At 48.5% G+C, this 24,349-nt stretch overlaps 1 protein-coding gene across 3 annotated transcripts in view; it reads left to right on the forward strand.

Annotated features, from left to right (window-relative positions):
- The window catches only part of PPFIA2 (PPFI scaffold protein A2), a 1,995,062-nt gene that overhangs the window by 1,759,929 nt on the left and 210,784 nt on the right, over positions 1-24,349 (forward strand). For all 3 annotated transcript variants that reach the window (XM_085652973.1, XM_085652974.1, XM_085652975.1), the window contains one exon: positions 4,047-4,109. In XM_085652973.1, the coding sequence (XP_085509099.1) occupies positions 4,047-4,109 (63 nt within the window). The remainder of the gene's footprint in view (positions 1-4,046; positions 4,110-24,349) is intronic.

Here is a 24,349-nt window from a genome sequence, read left to right on the forward strand (position 1 = left end):
TGTCTGGGTGATTCGTGCATGTTATCAAATAACTCACTCATTCATTCATGGGACCCCAATAACAAGCACTCTTACTGGTTGCAGGTCCAAGGCGCATGTAATGAGGCTCTTAGAGTCAATTATTAGATTGGTAAGTAGAGGTAGAACACACAAACCTATGGACACTAAGGGTATGATTAAGATGTCAACACCTTTGCGGTCTCTGGGCTGACCAACCTCCGGTCTACGGTTCCTACACCACAATTAGAATACTCCCATTTCTCTATGGGAGCTGTGCTGCAACCGAAAACTGGCCCATAGAGAAATGAGAGCCTGTGTAAATCTGTGCACTGTGTGGCACGCACCTCACAGTGCAGGGATTTACAGGGGGGCACATTAGGTGCCCCCCAAGTCCCCAACTGAATGGCCAGGGGGGAAGGGGCCCTGCTATGGGCGCCCAAAGGCACTATGCGACTGCAAATCCAAGTCGTAAAGGCCAACATTGATTTGCTCTAGGAAAGTACCGTCATAATTCCGAAGGCGGAAAGGCGTGCCTCAAGGGATTATGCGGCCCTTCTGACTGGCTTACTGAGCCCGTCAGAAGTCAGCCGGATTAACCGGCCAGTTTGAAGTCCGACTGCTGTAATTGTAATACGGCAGTCGTAAGTCAGACCAGGAATGTTGTTCGGATGCTTTCCAACTGACATCCTAATTAGCCCCTATGTGCTCAGTATCGTGGGTGATTTTGTGCAGGGCCGATTTTAAATGGCACACTTTTCTGGTGAAGCTACGAGTCTCAGAACAGTTTCCAAAGTATGACAAAACATTCTGGATGCCTCAGGTATCATCTAATTAAGACCGCATTCTCATACTTTTCTCACAAGTACCAACTTTCTTTGATACAGGGGGAAATATAATCAGCTTTCCTATACCTACTGAATTAGTATGTTGAACTCAGTATATTGAAGATAAAAGACCATGATAAAGCCCTCTCACAGATGAGAACTAACCCTATTCTCCTATTGGAGCTCTTAACCTCACTCTTTGCCCTGAAGGAAAGGTAATCTATTGGCAAATCAGGGATGCAAATAGCATCTCCTACCTGCATTGCTTAGGTGGAAAGTGCAATCTGGCTGCCTCCTTCTTCTAGGGAATAAAAGACATTTACTGAGCTCTATGAGATGAAGATGAATCTGAACCTGAAAACACCCTTTTACTAGTGAAACTGTTCTCGCATAAGATGGAGAAATAAAAATATGTGAGCTACTTTCTGGGACAGTAAGAGAAATAAACTTCTCATACAACCCACAAACATTAGCAGAGCAGTAGTAGCCTTTGATGATCAGATCTTAGCTGTTAAGCAAAGAAATGCAAGAAGGAAAAGACCAAACACCTATCTGTGCAACTAGGATGTAGGACCACACCTCCACAAGCCTTGTGAAACTGAAAAAGAACTGAAAGCTCTTCAAGCAGCACTCTGTTGATACACTGTTAGAACTCAAGCTCAATCTGCCTCAACAATCCTGAATCGTACCATTGAATCCTCACCCTTTGTTGAGTGATCCATTGCTCTCCAGTGATGTTCCTGCAATGTAGATACCTCAAAATACAAGATTTACATACAAGACGATCTTATATGACCTTGCGATCATGTCACATTAGAAATGGAGCATCTCCTTCCAGATATCAATAACATTACATAATTGGAAAATATACATTTTAAATAAAGGACCTTCCCGTACCTCTCATCTGCCCACATAATCTCACCCTCAATGTTAAATAAATTTATATTGACTGAATATTGTAAAACCAGTATACTAAAAGTAACTTTTTAAATTATTAGCTAGTGAAAATGTTGTTTATTAACGTTTATAGCATTAGCAGGCACACGTTGAACTACATCCTCGAAACTCCTAATGGAATTATATTGATTTTACTCTCATTATTGTAATGTCCCTTATCGCATCCCTCCACAGCAAAACATCTTGTTGATATTTCCAATATATATGGAGTAAAAGAGTGATGGTTCATGAGAGGAAGGCATGTTATAATGCCAACAAATTCAGATTACAATTAATTCAGATTCAACCCAGTCTTTATTGGGCTATACAAGCAATGTTGCATACATTTCTGAATTTGAGCTTAAAACACTCTACGTCGGTGGCTTCTTCTCAAAATGCTATAGTTATGAAGCAGTTATATTAATTTTTTTTTTTTTAACTTAGAAGAGAGAATTCATAACCGGCGTCTTGTCGTTAAACATAAGAGGATATTCATTGATCCTACTGTCATACTAGTGCATATATATGGAAGGTGAATATCTTTTTACAATTCTCTTTTCTCCTATAGTTGCTGTTTCAAGATTGAGACGCGTTCTTGCTTTCTTTTTAGAGTGGTATTTTTCTTTACAGAGATGAAACCCTAAACGTTTATTGGAGAGCAAACGGAGAACGACCTTTACAATGCGGTCACTACACCGCCGTATGTTTACATCGCTGTCATTACAACGCAAGTCGTTACAAAGACTAGCGCTGGATGGCGATATACACTAAGGAATAGTATGGTTTTCTATTCCAACACCTGCCCTACTGTTACGTAGGCTGGAGTTGGAATAATAAGTCATACTATTCCTAAGTCCAGGCCCTCCAGCGCAAGTCGTTGTAACGACTTGCGTTGTAATAACTGCGATGTAACGTACCGCGGTCTGACGACCGTATTGTAACGTTACATATTCAGAGCAAACACATAGGTTACTACAAAGGAAATGTAATTTTGAAAGAAAGCCTAGTTACTTGACAAGGTTTCTAGTTTCATATACTTTAAGGGCTTTAATAGTCAAAAAGAGTTTTGGAACTTTTCTGCACATCTAAAGCATGAGATGTATAGTAGATTTCCATTTTGCAATCTCTAGTTGTGTTTTACTATTCACATTTGTATTTACTGTTCATATTACATTGACCCTAGTACTCTACATGATGTATACTTTGTTGAAAAAATGCAAAATCACTTGCTAGCAGATTCAAATGAACCCAGAATGTTTCTGAAATCCAGTGTCTGAAAATCCTTGTTGTGTTAGTATGAAAAGATATTGACTAGCAAATTATACTAGCTATAGGTTGAAGGACAGTTTGGGTTTTTTCTTTAAACAGATGTCTCATAGTTTTAGAACCCATAAAGCACTGAATACTCTGAGAGTTGGGATGTCTTTCTTTGAATTGGTGTAATCATTTATAAATGTATTCATGTTTTCAACAATATTTATCTCCAGATTCACAGAGGCCCTCATTAAGAGTTGGTTGGACCATTATCTCCAGATGGTGGGCTGGGGAGGGAGGATACTGTTCTTGCCAATTCTGAATGGCTGGCTAGTCCCACACCAGGATTAGCAGATGAGGGAACAGTGAACATGCGTTTACTTGGGGCGGATCTGTAAAACTGCAGGTGAAAAGGGCGGGCATAGGAGAAAGACAATGCTACCATCCACTGGAGAACAAAGTGGTCATAGCCTCTCTTCGTCTCCTGACGAGCACCAACACTCCCAGACCCACTGATAATTACCAACTGCAAATTTCGGGTGTGCTAATATTTTGGAAATATGGGTAACTTTGTTCATGTAAAACAAAGTTCACACAGTCCTATGCAACATTTAATGTCTATTGAAATAACCAAGCTGCATGCTAATATATTATATTACTAAGGCGATGGCTGTCCATACAAATCTATGTAAAAAAAAAACTACACAAGACTGTAAAATGCAAAACAACCGTTTATTTTAATGATATGTATGTTTGGACACAGGCCCTTTGTGTACGGTAATAAGATCAACGCGATGGCCAAGGATGCTTCAAACAGAGCATGCATAAACAGCCAGCAAGAAATCGAAAGACAGTTTTCAGTGTCGATTGCATGAAATATATCGGAATGCATAGTGTTCTCTCAGTTGTGTCGAGCATAAGGTTGAGCTCATCTTGATGCTGTGCGCTGTTAACTTACAGTGGTGCTGCCTTTCTTCTTTACCACTGCTTGCCTTTGTGGATTCACCGTCATCGACTGGACTCTGGCTTTAGCCCTCAGGTAACGTGTGGCTGACTCACGAGGAAATGGAAACTCTCGCAGCCCCCGCCAAAACGGTGAGTCGCTTTCATTTCATTTTCAAGTAAATATGAATACATTCATTTTTAAAGAATATCCTTTTCTTCTCTCACGTGCAGTCTCTATTTCATCTCTTGCACTCGCTGTCCTCTCCGCCCACTTCCTGTCTTCTCTCGCGCTTCCACGTCATTATCGGATGCCCTCCCATATCTCACACATTCCTTTTATCGCTGTCTCTCACACTTATTGTCATTCTCCGTATTTCTTCCCAGGGTCGGACTGGGATGGAAATAGGCCCGACCACCAATAAAAGTAGCCCCGGTTTGCGAATCAGAAAGCTAAAACAGTGTCTCCCATTCTCAAATCGAAGCACTCGTGATCTTGTAAAGTCGTGCCTGTGTAGGTATTTTGCAGGGTAAGGGAGACTGCATGCCATGCATTTGTACCGCTGCTGCAGCAGGGTTTGTGGCAACATCAGGCAAAGCAACAGTACACACTGACCCTCCAGACCATAAAACAGACCCACCAACAGCACAGAGAACAGCCCGTACACTGATCTGTCAGGCCAGTCCTTCTGACACTGCCACATGGCCCTCTAGGCCCGTCCGACCCTGCTTCCCCCCTTTGCTCTCACTCGTGACCTATGTCTTACTTTCTCAAATCATCTTTCCTCTTGTTTCATTCATTCATACCTTTCCCTCTGTTAGACGTTCGTCTTTTCCTCGCGCAATAATCAGTCCACGCAAGGTACTTTAGCGTAAAAGGCCATTTTATTAGGACAGGGTTGGACAACCATAACCAGAAACATAACACAAAATCCCCAACAATCCCCAACAACAACATTCCTCACTACCCATACTCTCCAAGACTCCAACTACTCCATCCCCACTTCACACCGCAACCTTCTCACTTCCATTCGCTTCCTCACTTCTCTTCCAAAACTCCACCATCATCTCCATTCGTCGTCCACTGCTCTGATGCACCCCCACGTTTCCCCAGTATCCCCCTCCCCGGAAGGGTGAGTATGCCCGTCATGGACTCCTCCCCCCTCCCCAATCCGCCAACCAGGGAACCCCCGGAGGGCGGTTACCTGCCCCACCCCACACAAGTGCACCTTTCGCCCTCACCTCCTCATACACCAGATCGACTCATTCCACAGCCCACTGATAAAATCCCTCATCTCCATCATATAGTAAGCGTTTCCCATGTGCGAAAGGTGCACGCCATCGGCCCTAAAAAGCAAGGGCTCTTCGAGCCGCAGACCAGGATGCGCCAGCACCTTGATCCCACAGTCCTCACAAAAAACTCTCATCGCCCTATTTAATTTTCTGCGAGCGCGCTCCACCGCAGCGGGCTTCAACGCCCCCCGCCAAACTCTTCTGGGAATGAACTCTGTCCACACAATACAAGCGCCAGCCAGATTGCGTTTGATCGCTGCCAAGTCCCACTGCAACAGATAAATCAATGACACCGCTGATTGCCGCACCAGATCGTTCTCTCCCAGGTGAATTACAAGCAGATCCGGACATCCTTGCTGCGAGACCTTCTTCGTGAGCCAAGGCAAAAGTTCCCCCCAGCGCATTCCACTCCTACCCCACCAGAACACCTCATGACTGCAGCTTCTCAGGCCCAGGCTACGCCCATACACCTGCCTGTCAGAAAACTTGGCAGCCCAATGCACAAATGAATGTCCCACTATCCAGGTAACCGTCTTGGCTCCGGGACCCCCAACACAACCTACGAAGAAAAAGGAGCATTAGAAACAAGAAAGGTCGCGCAAAACGCTCACACAGCCGCCGCGCACCCCTCCGCCCTACTTCCTAACGTACCGCTCGCAGCAGCGCGAACGCCATCTACCAATCTTCCTGATCTTATCCCAAGACCAACCCAGCCGTGCCGCCGCAGTCGCCGCGCCGATCCGGAAGGAATGAGTCCCATACCCCGCCGGGTCCCTACCTAAGCGCCGCAACGCCATGCGCAGCACCGCCAATAATTGGTAAGCCGTGACCCTTTTCCCAGAAGCATGACAGAAAATCTCCCCCACCAGACGGCCGCACTGCCCGCAAAAACTGCTCCACTCCCGCACCGGGCACACTGCCAACTCCCCAGACTCACACAGCCACACCCACGTGCCTCTGCCAACCTGATCCGTCTTGGAACGCCCCAACCATATCCCCAGGCGCCCCCCATCCAAACGTACATCCTCGAACCTCATCCCCATCCCCCCCTTACCCCCCAGCAACTCCGAAACCCGGAAAGCCCCAAAGAACATCCACGTCATACATAGGCGGAACAACGCCAACTCATACCGATCGTAACACAGAAAACCCAACTCCCCCAACACATCCACCAACAGGTCAAAAGTGATCGCCTCGCGCAACGGCGCTCCCCCCGCCCTCCCCGCTCCCTGGTCCAGCCCTTCAGCATCCTGCTCAGCAACTCACCCTTGGCCGGATCAAAACCCAGATAGAGCTTCCCATAGAAGGAAATCCCCGCCAGTTTACCTGCAATCGTCACTGACGACAATCCTCTGTCCATGCAGTGCAACACATAACGCACGACACCCGCCTCACACTCACCCTGAGACGACCGCCACTCACCCCGCGACCAACCCAAGAACACACACAGCTCCACCCATGCCATACGATACGTATGGCATGGGTGGAGCTGCCAGCTCCCCCCAGCTCCAGATACCCTCCGGCACCTTGGTCTTGGCAAAGTCCGCTCCGGGCGCCAACCTTCGGAAACGCTGCCACTGCGAACGAGACAATGCATCCGCGATGTCATTGCCAACGCCCGGCACATGTTTCGCGCGAAACAGCACATTCAAGCGCAAGCACAGCAGCATGAAACTTCGCAGCAAGCGCAGCACCCGCAGGTCCCTCGCCCTCTGATGATTCACCAAATCCACCACCGTCCTGTTGTCCACATGAAAAAGCACCGATCGGTTCCGGAATTCCTGTCCCCACACCTGCAGCGCCACCAGCATTGGAAAGAACTCCAGAAACGCAATGCTCCTGCCCTGTGCCAACCAGTGCGCCGGCCACTGCTCCGCACACCACCGACCATCCCAGAAAACTCCAAAGCCGCGCGCCCCAGCCGCATCCGAAAAAATCTGCACCTGCCACACCATGTTGTCATCTGCAAAGTCCAAGGAGACCCCATTGAAGTCACTCAAGAACCCCTGCCACACTCGCAGATCCGCCCGGACACCCACCGAAATCCGCACCCTGTGATGGGGCAACACCGCCCCTGACATGGCCAGCCCCAGTCGCCTGCAAAACGTCCTGCCCGCCCGCACCACTCGGCACGCAAAGTTCAGCAAGCCCAACAAACGCCGGACGGACCTCAAATCGATCTTCCGTTGCACCACAACTTGGCTCAGACAATCCTGTATCTCCAATACCTTCTGCTGGGGGAGGCACGCCATCCACTCCACTGAATCCAATTCAATCCCCAGAAACGCCAGACAACAACTGGGCCCAGCCGTCTTCTCCAGCGCCAACGGCACCCCAAACTCCCCCGCCATCCTCTGAAAGTGGCCCAACGCCGCCCCACACTCCCCCGACCGACCTCGGCCTACAAACAAGAAATCATCCAAGTAGTGGGACACCAGCCGGTGCCCCGCCCTGTCAGTGAAGGCCCATTGCAAAAAGGAACTGAAAGTCTCGAAAAGAGCGCAGGAGATCGCGCACCCTATGGGCAAAACCTTGTCCACAAAGATGGCCCCCCCGAACTGCATGCCCAGCAACGAGAAATCCTCCGGGTGAATCCGCAGAAGGCGAAACGCCGACTTGATGTCGCACCTGGCCAGTTCCGCCCCCCGCCCACACAGCCTCACCAACCCGATCGCATCATCCACCGACGCATACAGCACCCGGGAATCCTCCTCAGCGATGAAATCATTCACCGACCGTCCCTCAGGCCATGACAAATGGTGAATCAAACGAAACTCGCCAGGTTCCTTTTTTGGAACCACCCCCAAAGGGGATATGATGAGTTCAGGTAGCGGCCACGTGTCAAACGGGCCGACCACGCGACCTTCCAACACCTCCTTGCGCAATTTAGCCTCCACCACTCCCGGCAACTCCTTCGCCGACCGCAAATTCTCCGCCCACCTGCACTCCCGCGGCCCCTGGTACCCCACTCGAAACCCCTCTGTGAATCCCCAAAACAGCCTCAGCGCCGCCGCCCGATCAGGGTAGCGGGAGAGCCACGGACCCATGGCCTCCACACTAACTGGTGTAGGGGCCCTTTGGCCCAGCCTGCCCCCTTCCTTTTGTGACCCGCCATTGCTCGGACGGGGTGGCCAATGTGAAACACTGCGTGACCGGGTGTTTGCCTCCACACTTAGAGCACTCATGTTTAAATCTGCAGGGGTGGCGGGTGCAGAACCCCTTGTTGAAATTCCAACAAGCCCCAGTGGTGGCTCCCCCACTCTTAGCAGGCTGTCCTGTTGCGCCGGCAGCGGCAGCCTGCCCACCCGCTCCCCCAGCTCCACTTGCTCCCCCCCCGCCCCCCCGAGGCGGGACGGGACTGAAAAGGCCGATAAGCCACCGGAAGGCCACTCGCAGTGTGGGTCGCCGCAGAGGACTGCGTGGAGGCCATCCATTGCACCCACAGCTCCTGATCTACCTCTCCCCAGGGCTTGTCAGGGTTAACGCTGACCCGCGCCCGAAATTCCTCATCGTAACTGAGCCAGGCGAAACCCCCAAAGTGCATCTGCGCTTTTCTGATGATATCCATGTATTTAAACAACGCAATCGCCCTATCCTGATGCTTCTCGCAATAAATACTGGCATAAATCAGGAAGGCCGACGTCCAATTTTCCATATTTACCGGCACCCGCGGCCGCCGTGTCAACTCCCACTCCTCCTCTTTAGACCCCTCTTTCGCCTGAATCTCCCGATGCAACAATTTAAAGACATCCACATACTCGTGTTTCCAAATCCTGCCCCTCGTCTTTTCAGACAGATGGGACCCCAGTGGCATCGCCAACCCCATATAAGGCAGCTTTTTCTTATGTTTCTCTCCCCCTTCTTCCTTCCCATCTGTCACCTTCTCCGTCTGAATGCCAGCTCCCACCATCCGCTTCTCATCCCCCTCTGGGGCCGCCGCCTTAGCCGGCACCTTCGGCTGCGCCGTCTCTCCCACCACCCTCACTGACCCATCCCCCACCCCCACAGACCTACAAGACTTCTTACGCCCCCGCCCGATCCCCTCATCCCACGCCCCCCACCATGCGCTCTCACCTGTCAAAGTGCGTGGCACCTCCTGCGCCCGTCCGCCGGGACCCGGGGCTGACACCCTCGCCGCTGGCGCCTTGCTGCAGCTGGCTTTGTTGTCCTGGAAAACACCAAACTTCCGCGTTGCCACCGGCCCCATCACCTCACGCACTTCGCCTTCTTCCAACTCCTCACTTTCCGACTCGTAATCCAGCTCTTCGACGACCACAGGCTCACTGGGCTCCACGTGCACCTCACGCACTACACGCTTCATTCCTTTTCCTTTCTCTCCTTGGACAAACTCATACTCCGGCGCCGATGATGCGCGCTCCCTCGATGGAGGGCAGGCTGCCGCGGACCCCCCTACTGCTTCGCCCCGGCGTCTGGAGGCCGTCGTGCGCCCCGCCGGCCCACCCCGGCCTCTACCAGCAATCTGCGCTGGCTTGGATCCCCCCCTCTCGTGACCGGCATAGTCCGAGGGGGCCCCAGCGCCACCAGGTCTCTGCGACGTCAAGTCCGTCCCTGCCTCATCCAGCCACACCCAGCGCCCGCGCCCCCGCGCCGGCCCCGCACCTCCCCCGCGCGCCACATCCCGGGCCGCCGCCCGCTCCCCCTCCCTGGCCGCGCACATCTCCTCCCACCGCCGCTCCGTCTCTTCGATCAGCCGCCGCTGTTCCCGGATACGCTCCTCCAAAGACATCTCCTCCCAACATTCGTCCCACCGCCCCTCCCCCGCGGCCCGTGCCCCACGACCGCGGCCCGTACCCCCAGAGGGGCCAGGCGTCCCAAGCCCCAACCCCCGTCCCCCCGCCGCCTTCGCCGGGTCTTTGCCCTTACCTCCCCGCCCCCCACCTTTCCCCTTGCCCCCACCCGCCGTGTTCGACGCCTGGTCCCCCCACCCACTGCCATCACCCCCCGCGGACTCACTCCCTGAAAGATACAGGGCGAAATCATCCCCCACGCGCTCTTCTGCGTCCTCATCCAGGTCGCCCAACCGCGCCTCCACCGCTCCACCCGCGTCACCACAAACCCCCCCCGCAGGCACCTCCGCCGACGAACCCATTGCCGGGAGGCTCAGACGCCTATCACCGGGCTTTCCCCCAGGCCCCGCCCTCCGTCCCCCCCCTCGCGCACCCACCACGTGCTTCTTAGGAGGCGGTTCCTCCATGCAGGCCATAACGGCCGCCGCCACCCCCGCGGACGCCGAACGCGGAGTCCTGGACATCCCCACCCACGCCTGCTCCAAAACACCCGGCCGCAGAAGGTCCGCCCTCCCCGCACGCCCCAACAACTGTAGCGCCGCCCGCACCGCCGCCTCATCCGGCGCCTGGCCCCCTCCCGACTCCATGACAAGCGCGCTCCGCGCCAACCACCGCTCCGCCCCCGCCGACTCCACCCGACACCCGCAGGCCGCCACACGTTGCCAAACGAGGCAGCCCTGAACCCGCTCGCTACCCCACAAACACACTCCGCTCACCACGCGAGAACACGCCCCCGCCGATCCACCGAAGCTCCGCAGGCCCCGCACCGCGCACCAACGAACCACTAACTATCCCTCCCTGAGGCGCTGGGGAAAGGAAGAGGAAGGACTTCCTCTTCCTCCCCCTTTTAATCCCTACCTGCGACCCCACCCCTTATCCCACCCCTTCCTACCCTGTCCTTCCCTTGCGCGAACTCCCCGGGGGAAGACTAGACCGCTGGTCTTACTTCCCCCGGGGGCCTCCTTCTCGCACTCACTGTTCCCACCCCTCTTATTTTGTTTTTTGCTCCTTCGTCACTTAATGTCCCTTTCTAACCATTTCCCACATTTGACATGCACATTGCACTCTACTGTCTCACACTCACGCCCTCTCACCTTCCACACCAACACTTTAATTTGACTGTTTCTAGTGTGACTGCAGGCAGCGTGCTTAAATATTGCTCTGTGTGTTACCAACACATATCTGACCAAGAGAAAGGAACACTGGGCTATTAAACGGACCGAATGTGAGGGAGCATTAATGACAAAGGGAACAGGTTGGAGTTATTTTATATGTCCGCTGAGACTGAAATGCATTTCAGGCCATTTTGTTGAAAGACCAAAAATAGCAGTAGGGTTTTGAACTGTCTTTAAAATGTAGTAATACTGTAAGTTCGTGGATAAAACAGTGTTTTGGAAAAACTACTACTCCACAGTATATAACAGAAATACAAAGGAACAAATGAGTTAACCGTCATTGGCTGAAATGGTTCGATCGTTTTCTTTTTCAAACTCAAGCTTTTCTTGTTTTGTACTTTTTCTTAATAAAACGTGTAGAGTTTTCAATTTAGACTCGTTCACCCTTTGTGACAAGTTTCTATTTTTTATAATTATTCGAAAAAGCTAAAGGCAGACTAGAGAAGGACCATTAAGTTTAAGTGTTAAATTGGACTGCAAGAGTAAATGGCTTTCGAGAATTGAACTATACCAGAAAAGGAGCATGTGGGTGTAGAGGGTTAGACGAGAGCTTGGAAAAAAAAGACGGATTATAAATACCTTATAAAACATGGAATAAAAATCCTTTGAGTACAAAATGGCTGAGAAAATTTCCATTTTCCAGGGCTGCTCAAATGGAAGGCACAACCAGTGCTGCAGGCCAACTAGTAGCATTTGATTTACAGACCCTGGGCACAAACAGGGCACTTTTCTAGGGACTTACCAGTAAATCAAATATGCCAATCAAGGAGAACCAATCAGAGTTACTATTTACATAGGGAATTCTTGCACTTTATCACTGATCAGCCGTGGTAAGTTGCCCAGAGTACATAATCCAGCAAAATCGAAATCCATCACACAGTCAAAATGGACTGTGTGATGGACGGGACAGGCGGGATAGGCAAAAAGCCTGGGCAACCCACGCCCAGGATGCCAAGTCTGATAGAAACAATCAACCAGCGTTCGAATATCAGTTTGCAAAATTGAACTAATATGCTCCACATATTTTTAACACTGCAGAAATATATTATACCCCTGTGTCACATCTACGTCCAGCATATTAAGCCAAACAGTCCCTTCACATTTATTTTGACAGTTTTAAATTGGAAGCTGGGCTTTTCTGATTCGTTTTACATACTTTAGCTACCAAGGTCTGTATGAACCTTTTGGGCCCACTGTCCTTGTCTGCGCTATGATACACCTATTACTGGGTGCGCACAGACCGGGACATTGCACACAATTCCTGCAAAAACTCTTTCCAACACAGACCCGAAATATGGCAGCGCACTCCGAAGCTGAGGAGAGCACATTATAAAAGCAAAAGATGCGGTTTCAGTTCTCAGCTCTGTTTTTCCCTCCCAACTAAGCACTGCCTGGAGAAGAGCCAGGCAGCCACATTGCCATACACCTGAAATGTAGTGCAAGAGAGTTGTCACAGTCACCCATCCTCATGGGAATGATCAGGTCCTATCTTAAAAGAAGACTGCATATCCTCACTGAGAGTCGGGTGTTTCCAGAGTTTATTGGATGCCTCGGTTGGTGTGAGACATTGAGTCGGCAAAAATTAGCTTTATCCTCAAAAACGGGGCTCTTAATGTTGCTCTCTTTGTTAAATGTATCTCTCAAACAAGAAGAGATGTGCGCAGTTGTTTGTTAAAATGGATGCTGTTATGGCAAGCGCCATGAAAGTTTAGGGCCGGAGCATAAAACATTTTTCACTGGCGCTATTTTATTTCCTTGGTTGTAAGTGAAGGCAGGGCTTTGTGGAATCGCCTTTTACAACCGTATTATAAAAACCAATTCTTGAAGGTGATAATGTGTGGCAAGAATGTTTGTGCATATTTGTTGCTGTGGTGATGTGTTCGGTTATTTATTATGTTGCTGTGTTTTTGTGTTGCATTATTCCAATGTGGGGTGATTGTGTTGTACCTTGGTCGTTGTGTTATGTGCTGTTTTGTTTGTTTTTGTGTTCTGTTGTGATTTAATTGTGTTGGTATGTTGTTGTTTGTATTATGGCATAATATTGTGTTGTTTACTTGAGAGATGACAACCTATGCTGCTACATTTCTAGCCATAGGTAGCATATGCCTGCAACGATCCAGTGACTATCATCCATGTACTACTGTTTGTGGTGGTAAAATGGCACTTCTGTGGCTCTTCAACTGGTTAAGGCAGTGACAGACTCTGTGCCTTAAGTTAGCACTCGCAGTGTTCACATTATGTGATACTGCCTTCGTTGTGTTCAAAAACCTAGCCTGTAAATCAGCTTTATGCACCTTTCCAACAGAATGGAAGTAAGTCAGCTCTGCTATTATCTCAGCTGCACATTAGCGTGGACCATGCTGTGTTTTTTCTTGAATCCTTATGCATTTTGGGGAGATTATACATTTGCTCGAAATAATTAATGTAGTCTCTAACTCATACAAGATGTCTTACTAAGTTCATTGAGCCCCCAACAAAGATTTTAACTGCAGCTGGTGCAAGGTTTTACATGTATGCAGATGACACCCAATTGATCTTTAGGATTGCCCAGGATTTTCACAGCCATTTCTGCAACTTCAAACTCACTGCCTTGGCCAACGGTCATGGATGCTTGCCCTCCCTTGTCTACAACTATTCGTAATCTAGGCATCTCAGTTGACGCCAAACTCACTTTTGGTTCCCATGCAACATGAATTTCAAGTGCCTGCTTTTCTCATCAAGAAACAATTTAGAATATTCAATTTCTAGACCGTAATCAATATGTAACAGTTATTAACTCACTGATCCAGTCTTGGTTACCCACTTTGGGACATCGTTGGTGAGATCTTACCTGTGATCCCAAATGATTTACATGCTTCCTTAGCCCAAATTATTCAAAATGTTTAGGATGCTCCCAAATTTGTCATCCACTTGGTATTCACAGATATCTATGAAGGGCTATGGGAATTAATGGAGTGCTTCAACGCCACGCATGAACACCAGAGGCTCCTCCAGGGATGTCCAGGTGTCCTTAATGAATATGCCTTTGGATGGCTTCTTCCTGTTTGGTGAAAAGACTGACTTGCCCCTGGAGTTTTTATTATGGAAATCAGGGCTATGGCACTCTCTTTGGGCCTTTCAGCCTCAGTCTGGTAAGCCCCACAACAATTTTGCTCTTTTAGGAAATGTCAGGTCTTGTCACATAAATAGCACCAGGCCCCAACACTTGCACAACTTTCCATACAGCCATTTTGAGAGCAGAGCTGTGGGCCCAACAGACAATGACCTGGCCATGAAGGAGCACGTACATTCAAATCCTCACCCTTCTGCCACAACCTCCAAATCCATTTAGCCCCCTGTGAGAAATTGAATTACTGGTGGAGGGGGTAAAACCCTACTCAAGCAGAAACCACAATCCTTGTCAGGGTGAAGTCACAAGGAACCCCCTGGTAGCTTGACACAGAGCAGCCAGGCGTGACTTGGAGGAAGTGTGTAAAGTATTTGTGCAACACTTCAGACATCAACACAGTGAAAAGATACCACAAAAGGATCCCATACCAGTTGAAGAAAGATAGATTAATCTTTAACAAATAAAACAAGATCAAAGCAACAAAAACCCAATCATTAGAACTGGAGATATGCAGGTTTAAAGATTTAGATGATAATAGTGCCAAAAAACGCAAAGCGCCAACTGGGGTATATCTGCTTGCACCGGACCGTGACAAAGTCACAAGTTCAGGCTGACTGTGATGGAGGTGGATCGGCTGTAGGGACCCAGTTAGGCCCACTGAACAAAAGTATCTTAGGTCCTGGTTGCGAAGCGTTGCGAGGCCCCACGCCGAGGATGCGTTGTGCACCAGAGGCGATGCATCCATTCCTGAGGTGCTGCGGAGCTGCAATGGGAGGTCCTGTGTCATCATCAAGAATCCCAGTGACAAAAGTTTGTGGTGTGAAGTCCGGTGTTGAGGATGCGTAGCACAGTTGAGACAATGCATCAGTTCATCATCGTCCAGGATGCCGGCAATGAGGAATTTGTGATGTGAGTGCCTGGATCTGCAAAGCTTCACACAGGCGGTGATATCCATGCAGGATGAAAGGCCAATGTGGGGTTCTTGCATCGGGAGAACACTCACAGCAGGGGCGATGCGTCTGTTCTTCTCAGGTTTGCACAGCATAGCAGGGTAGATGTGTCGGTTCTGTTGGATCCACAGATGAGCTGGTAGAGCACCTTCAGGCCCACTTCCAAGGATCCAGGACCTGTGTAGCACCACTTGACAGGTTACGACTCACAGTGGGCAGAGTCCAGGTGCTAGGTTCAAGGTTGTGGAAGTCTTCTGTCCATAAGGCTCTAGTCAGAAGGCCATCAAACTAGCCCTTGAAGTCACTCTGGGGTCCTGAGTTCAACAGATGAAGGCCCAGTCCTTCTCACCCAGGCAAGAGGTCCGCAGGGAAGCACAGCAGGGTAGCAGTCCTTCAGATCAGCAGTCCAGCAGAGTGACAGTCCTTTCAGAGAGCACAGCAGTTCTTCGTCCTGGCAGAGTATCCACAGGTCCAGAATGTACTGAAGAGGTGGTGTCTGAGGTCCATTATTTATACCTGGTTGCCTTCCTTTTGAAGGTGGGAAAAGCTTCTAGAAATTCTCTTTGAAGTGAATAGGCTTCCTGCCTTCCATGCCCTGTCTCCAGATTAACTAGAGGGGGTTATGCATCCCGTTGTGTGGAGATAGGAAAAGTGTAAGTAAGGCTTTTCCCAGCCCGCCCTCCCATCCTACTAGTGATGGACCATCCAGGCACACTTAAGCTCTCTATTGTGTGTGGCTGTCTAGGAGGAGTCCACAAAACCCAACTGTCAGCTACATACAGTCATGTGACCAGAGACAGGCTAGAGGAACTAAACAGCAAAGGCAGAAAAATGCCAACTTTCTAAAATTCAGAATTGTGATTTAAAATCCAACTTCACCATAAATTAGGATTTTAAATTAGGATTCCAGAGACACCAAACGTGAACAGGTAACCTATTCCCATTTGAAAATTACAGTCATAAATTGTAATTAGATAACTTCAATTTTATCTCTGGGAGAGGTAGGCTTTGTAGAGTTTTTGAATTACTAGGACATGTAAAACTAAAAAGTACATGTCCTACTTTTTAAATACATTGCTCTCCGCCCTCTGGGCTGTCCAGGACTTTCTCTACGGGTGACTTATATGTATTAAAAAGGAAAGTTTGGGCCTGGCAAAAGGTTTATTTTGCCAGGTCAACAAGGCAGTTTAAACTGCAGACATAGGCTGCAATGGCTGGCTTGAGACATGTTTAAAGGGCTACTTAATTGGATAGCTTACCTGATGCTTGCTTTTATAAAACAAACTGTAGAACAATTCATGAAGCAATTCGATACAGTTTTCCTGCTAAAGATATGCAATTTATTAGGAAGCTTGTACATTTTTTAGAAATTGCGTATTTCTATCTTGGATAGTTCATGCTTTTAAATCCTTGGTTGTAATTTTCTATTTCTGTATGTATGCTAATTTTATTGTGTTATGATTGTAATTGATCTTTTATTATATCTATGTAATACATCTACTATTACTACTTCACTATTACTGCTTAACTGGGTGGCACAATCAGTGCTGCAGTCCCACTAGTAAAATTTCTCATACAGGCCCTGGATTCATGGAGTACCTCTTTACTATGGACTTATAACTAAATTAAACATGCCAATTGGGGTATAAGCCAATGTTACCATGTTTTATGGAGTGAACACATGCACTTTAGCAATAGTTGGCAGTGGTAAAGTGCACAGAGTCCTAAGGCCAGTAAAAAAACAAAATGAGCAAAAATGGAAGAGGAAGGCAAAAAGTTTGGGGTGATGCCATCCTAAGGCTAACAGGTCTAACAATGATGCCCTTGGGTGAGATCGAGATTATTGGTCTCTGGTCTCCGGTGGAAACCCACCTTCACATCAATTTGCTTGAGTTGTGGGCAATTCACTTGTTGCTGAAGGCCTTCCTGCCCACCATCAAGGGATAGCTGGTGCAAGTTCTCACAGACAACACTATCACCATGCACTACTGCAACAAGCAGGGCCGGGTAGTCTCTTGGACCCTGTGCCAAGAGGCCCTGCGCCTCTGGAGCTTGCTTTATCCTTTGGGGTTTTCCCTTGCGGTACAGCACCTGGCAGGATCTTTAAACGCCAAGGTGGATAAACTCAGCCCAAAGCACTTAGAAGACCATGAATGGCAGTTACACCCAGAGGTGGCACAGGACATCTTCCAACAGTGGGCAGAACCCTGGCTCGATCTCTTCTCTACCACTGAAAATGCGCAATGTCAGCACATGGGCACTGGTGTTCACAAGAAGGCTCTCAGAGATACATTCTGCCTAGAGTGGAGCGCTGGATCTCCTGTATGACCTCCTGTTACTACCTGTCAGCACCAGATGTACTGTCACTCAAGCCCTCTTCACATGCCACTTGGATTATGGCAATGCACTCTATGGCGGAATCACTACTCACCTCCTGAAAAGACTACAGACAATACTGAACTCGGCAGCCAGACTCATCCTTGACCTCCCTGAATGGATGCACATCATCCCACACCTCAAGAAACTCTACTGGATCCCTGTCCACAAAAGATGTCAATTCAAGACTCTGCCCCACACCTACAAAGCCCTGCACAAACATTGGCCAGCATACATCAACCACCACCTGAGGTTCCAGCAACCCTCTAGACACCTGTGCCCTACCTCCCTCTGCCTCCCCCACACCCCTGCACCCGCTGAAGCAACAGTAGAGGAAGCTCTTTCTCCTACCTCCCCACAAAGTCCTAGAAGAGCCTCCCCCTCAGGACATCGACCTCTCTTCAGGAATTTAGGAAGGGATTCAAGACTTGGCTGTTCAACTGATGCCACCCGAGCAGCATAGCATTAGCCCTTGGATAATCTTGCGGGTGATTAGCAGAGCCCTATAAATCCTGCTTGATTGTTTGATGATCCTGTTTGCCAGGCACCTTTCCATGAAATGTGTGTATGCAGAATGATAGGACAGGTTTGTGGTCTGGTGCGGTACCTGCTAGTTGGACCCATCGCAGGCCAAGTTTAGTTCTCACGTTTCTTATGTGTACCCGCTTCGAACTGATGCACAATTGTACATTGCACCTTCTCTCCCTAAAAACTGGCTTTGTTGTTACAATAACCTCAGCACACCATGTGAGTGAGCATCTGGCCTTTCCGCTTCAGCGACCTTATACCACCTTTTATCCAGACAACATGGTTTTAAGGATTCGAACTGTGTTCCTGCCAAAGGTGGTAATGACTTTTTCAAGTTAAACAAGCTATCGCTCTTCCACCTTCTTTGTTTACGCTCATCCCTCAAAAGAGGAAGAGATTCCATTAACCCCTTCAGTGCCCGCCCCTTTCCCCGCCCAGTGCCGGCCGTTGCATTAGCGGGCGGGGTCTATGACGAGCTGGACTCGTCATGGGCACAGCGCCACCGCGGCCCATGACGAGTCCAGCTCGTCATGGGCACTGAAGGGGTTAATTGGAGACAAGGAAAGCTTTGAGCTTTTACAACAGCTGCACCCAGGAACATCAAGTAGAAAATCAGCTCTTTGTTTCCTGAGGCAAAGAAAGGCAAGATGGTACAGAAGCAGACCATATCGCAAAGTATTAAGATCTGCTATGTGTTAGCTGAAAAGCAGCCTCCAGAATGTCCGAGGGTTAATTCCTGCACAAGATCTGAGGGCTCATTCCACCAGTGGTAAGTTTGCTACCACTGCATTGCCAAATGTAGTGCCTGTCCTGGATGTCTGTGAGATATCTACATGGAAATCAGGGCACACATTCATGAAGCACTATTGCCTTAATTGTCTGGTCCATCTGGATGAGAATTTTGCCAATTCCATCCTACAGAAATATTTTAGTCTGAGCCATTTCACAGACCCACCACCTTGGAAGGTTCTTCACCCTCCAGCCTGCCCATTCTGTGGTATGGTGTTAGAAATAGGATTCCTCATGGGCTGAGGTATCCACCCAGGCCAGGCAGCATCCACTACTCTAGTCAGGGTAAGTTAGATACACACTAAAAGATAAGCTGTGCTCACCCTCTGGTAGCTTCACACAGAGTAGTCAGGCTTATCTAAAGAGACAATTTAAATCCAATCAGTAGAAGTTGAGATCGAATGCAAATACAGTGCTTAGAAGTCAATAGCCCAAAAAGGTTACTTGAGGGTGCACTAGAGTGTAGTAAATCCAAAGTTAAGGCCGACTGTAATCCAGGGCAGGCCATCTACAGGAATCAGATAAGACCCGCTAACAAAGTACCTTGGATGGAGCAAAGTGTTCACGTCGAAGCCTCGGTGCGAGGAGTCAAGGCGGGGCCATGTTGGTGTTGATCCCGTGGATGGAGGCAAAGCGTCAGCACCAATCTGCTCAATCAATGAAAGCTCCAGTCTAGAACCCCTTTATGATGCAGGCATTGCGTCGAGGTTGGGCTGCGCTGTCCATCGATGTCGAGGCGATGTTTTCAAATTAGTTCAAAGTCATCACTGCATCGATTTTTTAGCAAAGCAGCTGCAGAACCCACTTCTGAGGCTCAAAACTTGGAGTGGGGCACCTCAGGCAAGGGTAGGACTCAAAAGGCAGAGTCTAGCAGCACCAGCAGAATTGCAGGAAGTCTTTTGTGTCCTGAGACTTCAACAAGCAGTAGGCAAGCCAGCAAGCCCTTGAAGGGAAGGCAGAGGCCAGCTCTTCTTCAGCAGAGTCAGGGAGCAGAAGGGTAACAAGCAGAAAAGCTACAGAAGTGTCTGATTTAAGGGGGCCGTAGACCCAGTACTTATACCTAAAAAGTATCTTTGATGTAGGGGGTGACTTCAAAGCAGCTCTCTGAATTGCACAAGAGTCCCTTTCAACCCAGTCCTGTCTGCCAGGGTATCTGTGGGGGTAAATCAGTGCTTTGTGTGTGGTCAGGCAACTATCTATTGAAGTGTATTGAGGTTCTGTAGCGATCCGAACCCGTGAAATCGGTATCGTAGTACTGACACGATTTTGGTACCAATGAACCGCAAATGATCCATTACATACATGACAGTGTTTTCGCTACGCAACTAGCATGAATTCACTGAGAAATAGGGCATTCTGTTGTAAAGTCATGGCATCCATTTTAGTTATGGCATCCATTTTGTTTCTTGCCCTCACATAGTCAATGAACGGGCAATGACCCCGACAGAGTCACCTTGTTAAGCTCGAGCCCCGAGAAAGGCTGACGCTGCATGACTAGGCAGAATCAAGCTGCCTCCCTTGCCTGAGGCCAGTCCTGCTATACTGGTTCTCGTGTCCGTTGTCCTGACTGACAGGCTGAAGACGGTAGCCATGCCCGTTTATGATCCATAAACACCTCTTATCCTACTTTTCAATCCTTTGCATCTGGCTCTGCTCCTCTCCTTCTGGGCTTTTACAATGGGGAGGTTACGATTTTTATGATGGGGAGGATCGGGTAAAGAATGGAAAACTGACAAGGGGACCTGATCGAATACCGAAAACCTACGACTAATTATTGTTTGATGTCTATTTACTGTTTATTTGGGATACCGGGTTGGGCATGAGAAATATTCATGTAATGTTGCCTAAAGACATTTTCCGTGTATTTAAGGAACAACCCACTTAATGCAATTCGAACAGTCTCGTAGATTCTGCCTCTGTGTGGTTCCTATGACTTCTGTGTCCCTGCAGTAAATAAACCTTGGTCTTTGACGCCACCATCGAGAAGCCCGTGTCTCTGTTTATTTGTGCACTGAGACAGGAGGAACTCAGGGGTCTTTGGGTGTTGTTTCCCTGACACCTCTGGACTCTTAAAAGTCCAGAACCTCAAATTGGCGCCCAACGTGGGGCGACGTCATCCGGTACCGGTCCAAAGCCTGAAAAGTTCGAGAAGTTTCGTGTGAAGATTCCGGAGGGAGGTACCCCGCTTCATCGATCCCTGCATGTCGTAAAAGTGGCCCGACGATCTCTTCCACGAGGGTTCCCGTTCCCAGACGGCTACAGAGGACCGCTGCCCTGACTGTCGCCCTGTCTTGGACCCGAGGTGCAGACCTTAGTACGGCGAGACGTAGACGGGTTCTCCTTGGTGACGTCTTCCACATTTCAGTTAAGTATTAAGTGGGTTACGCTCAGTTTGGTTGTTCTTTGTTGCTCTGGTTTAATTCGTAGATTATCATTGGTTGCTCTTGTTTAGATAATCTTTGTTTTGGTAATAGTTCATTTTGGTAGGCCTAAGTTCTTTGCGCATTTTGGTTGGAATTTGTCTTTGTTTGTCATGACTACCAGTAGTAATTGTTTCCTGTCCTGGTTACGTTGCAACGGGGATTCCCGGTTGGAGGATTCGTGTTCGGTTCCTCCGATTGGAACTCCTACATATGAGCTCTATTGTAAACATGGTGTGGGTCCTATTACGTATAATGAAGTATGGGTCCGTTATAACAGAAAAGATGGTGTCCTTAGTTGGCCACCGCATGGTAGCTTCGAAACCGAAATTCTAGACAATCGAGAAATGAAGTTGTTTAAGAGAAAAGCCCGGCCGGCAATGTTTGATTCTTTTCGCGTATGGCGCAAAGAAGCCAAACAGAGAGAAATTAGGAAGACGAAGAAAGAACAGAAAGAGAAAGGGTTGACTTTAATGGAGTCTGCTAGGCAGCTGCATGTCAACGAGACTGAGAAAGCAATGGAGATGGCGAATAGAAAATATAATTTGGCAATTGATAAATGTTACCCTGTATTGCCATCTTGTCCTACTAAGCCGATGGAGGATCATGAAAAGGATCCTCTGTTGTCTTACCTGTTGAATTCACCTCCACCGTATGCACAGGGTATTACAGTACCACAGTTACTACCTGTTGTACAGCCAGCTGCTGGTCAGCCTGGAATAGTTGCTCCACTTCCTTTGATTCCAGCACCTGTCCTTCCCGTAGTTAATGTTCCTTCGGCACCCCCTCTTCCTGGGTCGCCTGCTCCGCCTTTGCCTGTCGTTACGCAAACTGCTTTACCTGCTACTCCCACCCTTACTATTTCATCTGCTCCAGCTGCCCTATCCCCGAACCCTATGAACATTCTGACTCCGCTTTCCGTTCGTCGGAAAATAACTGACTCTGTAACTAATATCTTAACTCCTCTCTACAGGTCTTTTATTGGGACCCCCGTTTCTGACTCTATACAGAGACGTAGCCAGCTTCCTGGTCCTCAGGAACGAGACATGTTAGATTCGACAGCTCTTAGGTGGATGTCGAAAGCTGTGAAGTATGATGCACAAAGAGTGTTAGATACTTTTATGCAATGGAATGAACCAACTCAACGTTATGTTTTTGACGTGATGTGTTCTCTTGTGCGTGAAGAATGGGAAGATGATGACTTAGATTCCGTCCCCTCTGATCTGATAAATATTCAACAGAAGTTCGCCGCAGGAATGGTGATAGGTTCAGGAGTAAGGGGAGCGATAGAACTGATTTTAGCTTATAGGGATGATTCCCCTCTTCGAGCGACAAGGGACCCTGATGGTTCACCGATTACTACTAGGAAAAAACGAGGTCAATATCCGATGAGGGAAGTTCCACCGATATGGCGTGATGCAGTTCAAGCTGATGCGGCTAATGGTATTGCAGCTGCCCCGGCACAATTCCAGAGAGTGTGGATACACATCCCTTGGAAACGGGCTGAAGTATTAGCAGTAAAACAAGCGTTGCCAGACCCACGTAAAAATCCTGCTGGTTATTACAAAGAGTTAACGCAGACAGTTCAGGCGTGCGTCATGAATTTGGCAGACATTGAAATGTTATTTGGTAATGTAGTGCCACAGCCTATATGGGCCAAGATTCGGCAAGAGAACCACCCAGTCGCCTTAGGAGGTGATCGGCCAGCTATTGTAGCAGCAGATGCGCAACAAGTTGGCGGTGCTAAACCTGAACCTCTGATTGCTGCCCTACCTGGCAGAATAATTAATCTGATGAAAACGCTGATGCCAGCGTTACGAGTTAATTGGGATAAACTATCGGCATGCAAGCAAAAGAAGGACGAAAGCGTCTCTGACTTTTTCACTAGATTTGAAGAGACCTTCGTAGACCACAGTGGACAAGATATGAGTACTGAGGGAGGCCAGAGATTGTTTGTCGACAAGTTCGTGTTTAATTTATTACCTGAACTTAGTAACAAGTTAAAGGATTCTGAAAGTGCATGGGCAGTGTCGACGACAGCACAGATACTTGCAACTGCTCAGTATTACGAGAATAGAGAGAAGGAAGAGAAGGAAAAGTCAGAAAAGAAAACAAAAGATTTAAAGACTAAAGTTCTTTTGCAACAGGCGTATCCGCCTCGCTCGAATCAGTCAGATTCACAGCAGCGACCCCAGTTTGAGCAGCAGCCCCAATTCCAGCAAGGGACGTCCCAAAGATTTAATTATGGTTTTTCCCGACAACAGTTAGCATGGAATCAGTGTGCCTATTGTAAAAAGGAGGGCCATTATAAGAATGAGTGTCCGGTACTGCACGCACAGACTAGTGGTGTCCCAGCTCAGAGAGGTAATGTTGGGTTTATGCAAACTCCTAGGGGTAGAGGACGTGGTACAATGACACCACAGGCTGATCGCCAATCGAATTATTTCGATAAGCGAAATGCACAATCTGCGCAACCAGGTAGCTCTCCACAGTATCATGTTGAAGATTATTATGATCATAATGAAGAGATTCAGAGAAGCGAGTACTAGGACAGCCACAGGCAAAGAGAGGGAATAGTATCAGTTCCAGTTGATCAGAGTGGACCTTATATTGCAGTAGTTACATCAGGCGTGGTCGAACCGTTTCTGTTGGATACTGGTGCGGCAAAAAGTTCAATTATGCATGCGAAACTCCCTGGCGCACCTTTGTCTGGCTTAACGAACACTTCAGTAGGTTTCTCAGGCGCCCCTGTTCACAATCCTGTTTCTAGTCCTTTATCAATTTCTGTTGGGCCATGCGAACTAGAAGCACCCCTTATCCTAACAACCGGTTGTAATGAGAATCTGCTTGGTTTAGATCTGTTGAAACGCCTACATGCGACACTGTACTGTTCTCCTTCGGGAGTACAGCTCACATTAGGCAAAAGAGTAATCTCTCCAATGTAT

This window comes from Triturus cristatus, chromosome 4_1 (genome assembly GCF_964204655.1).
Source record: "Triturus cristatus chromosome 4_1, aTriCri1.1, whole genome shotgun sequence".
Classification (NCBI taxonomy): domain Eukaryota; kingdom Metazoa; phylum Chordata; class Amphibia; order Caudata; family Salamandridae; genus Triturus; species Triturus cristatus.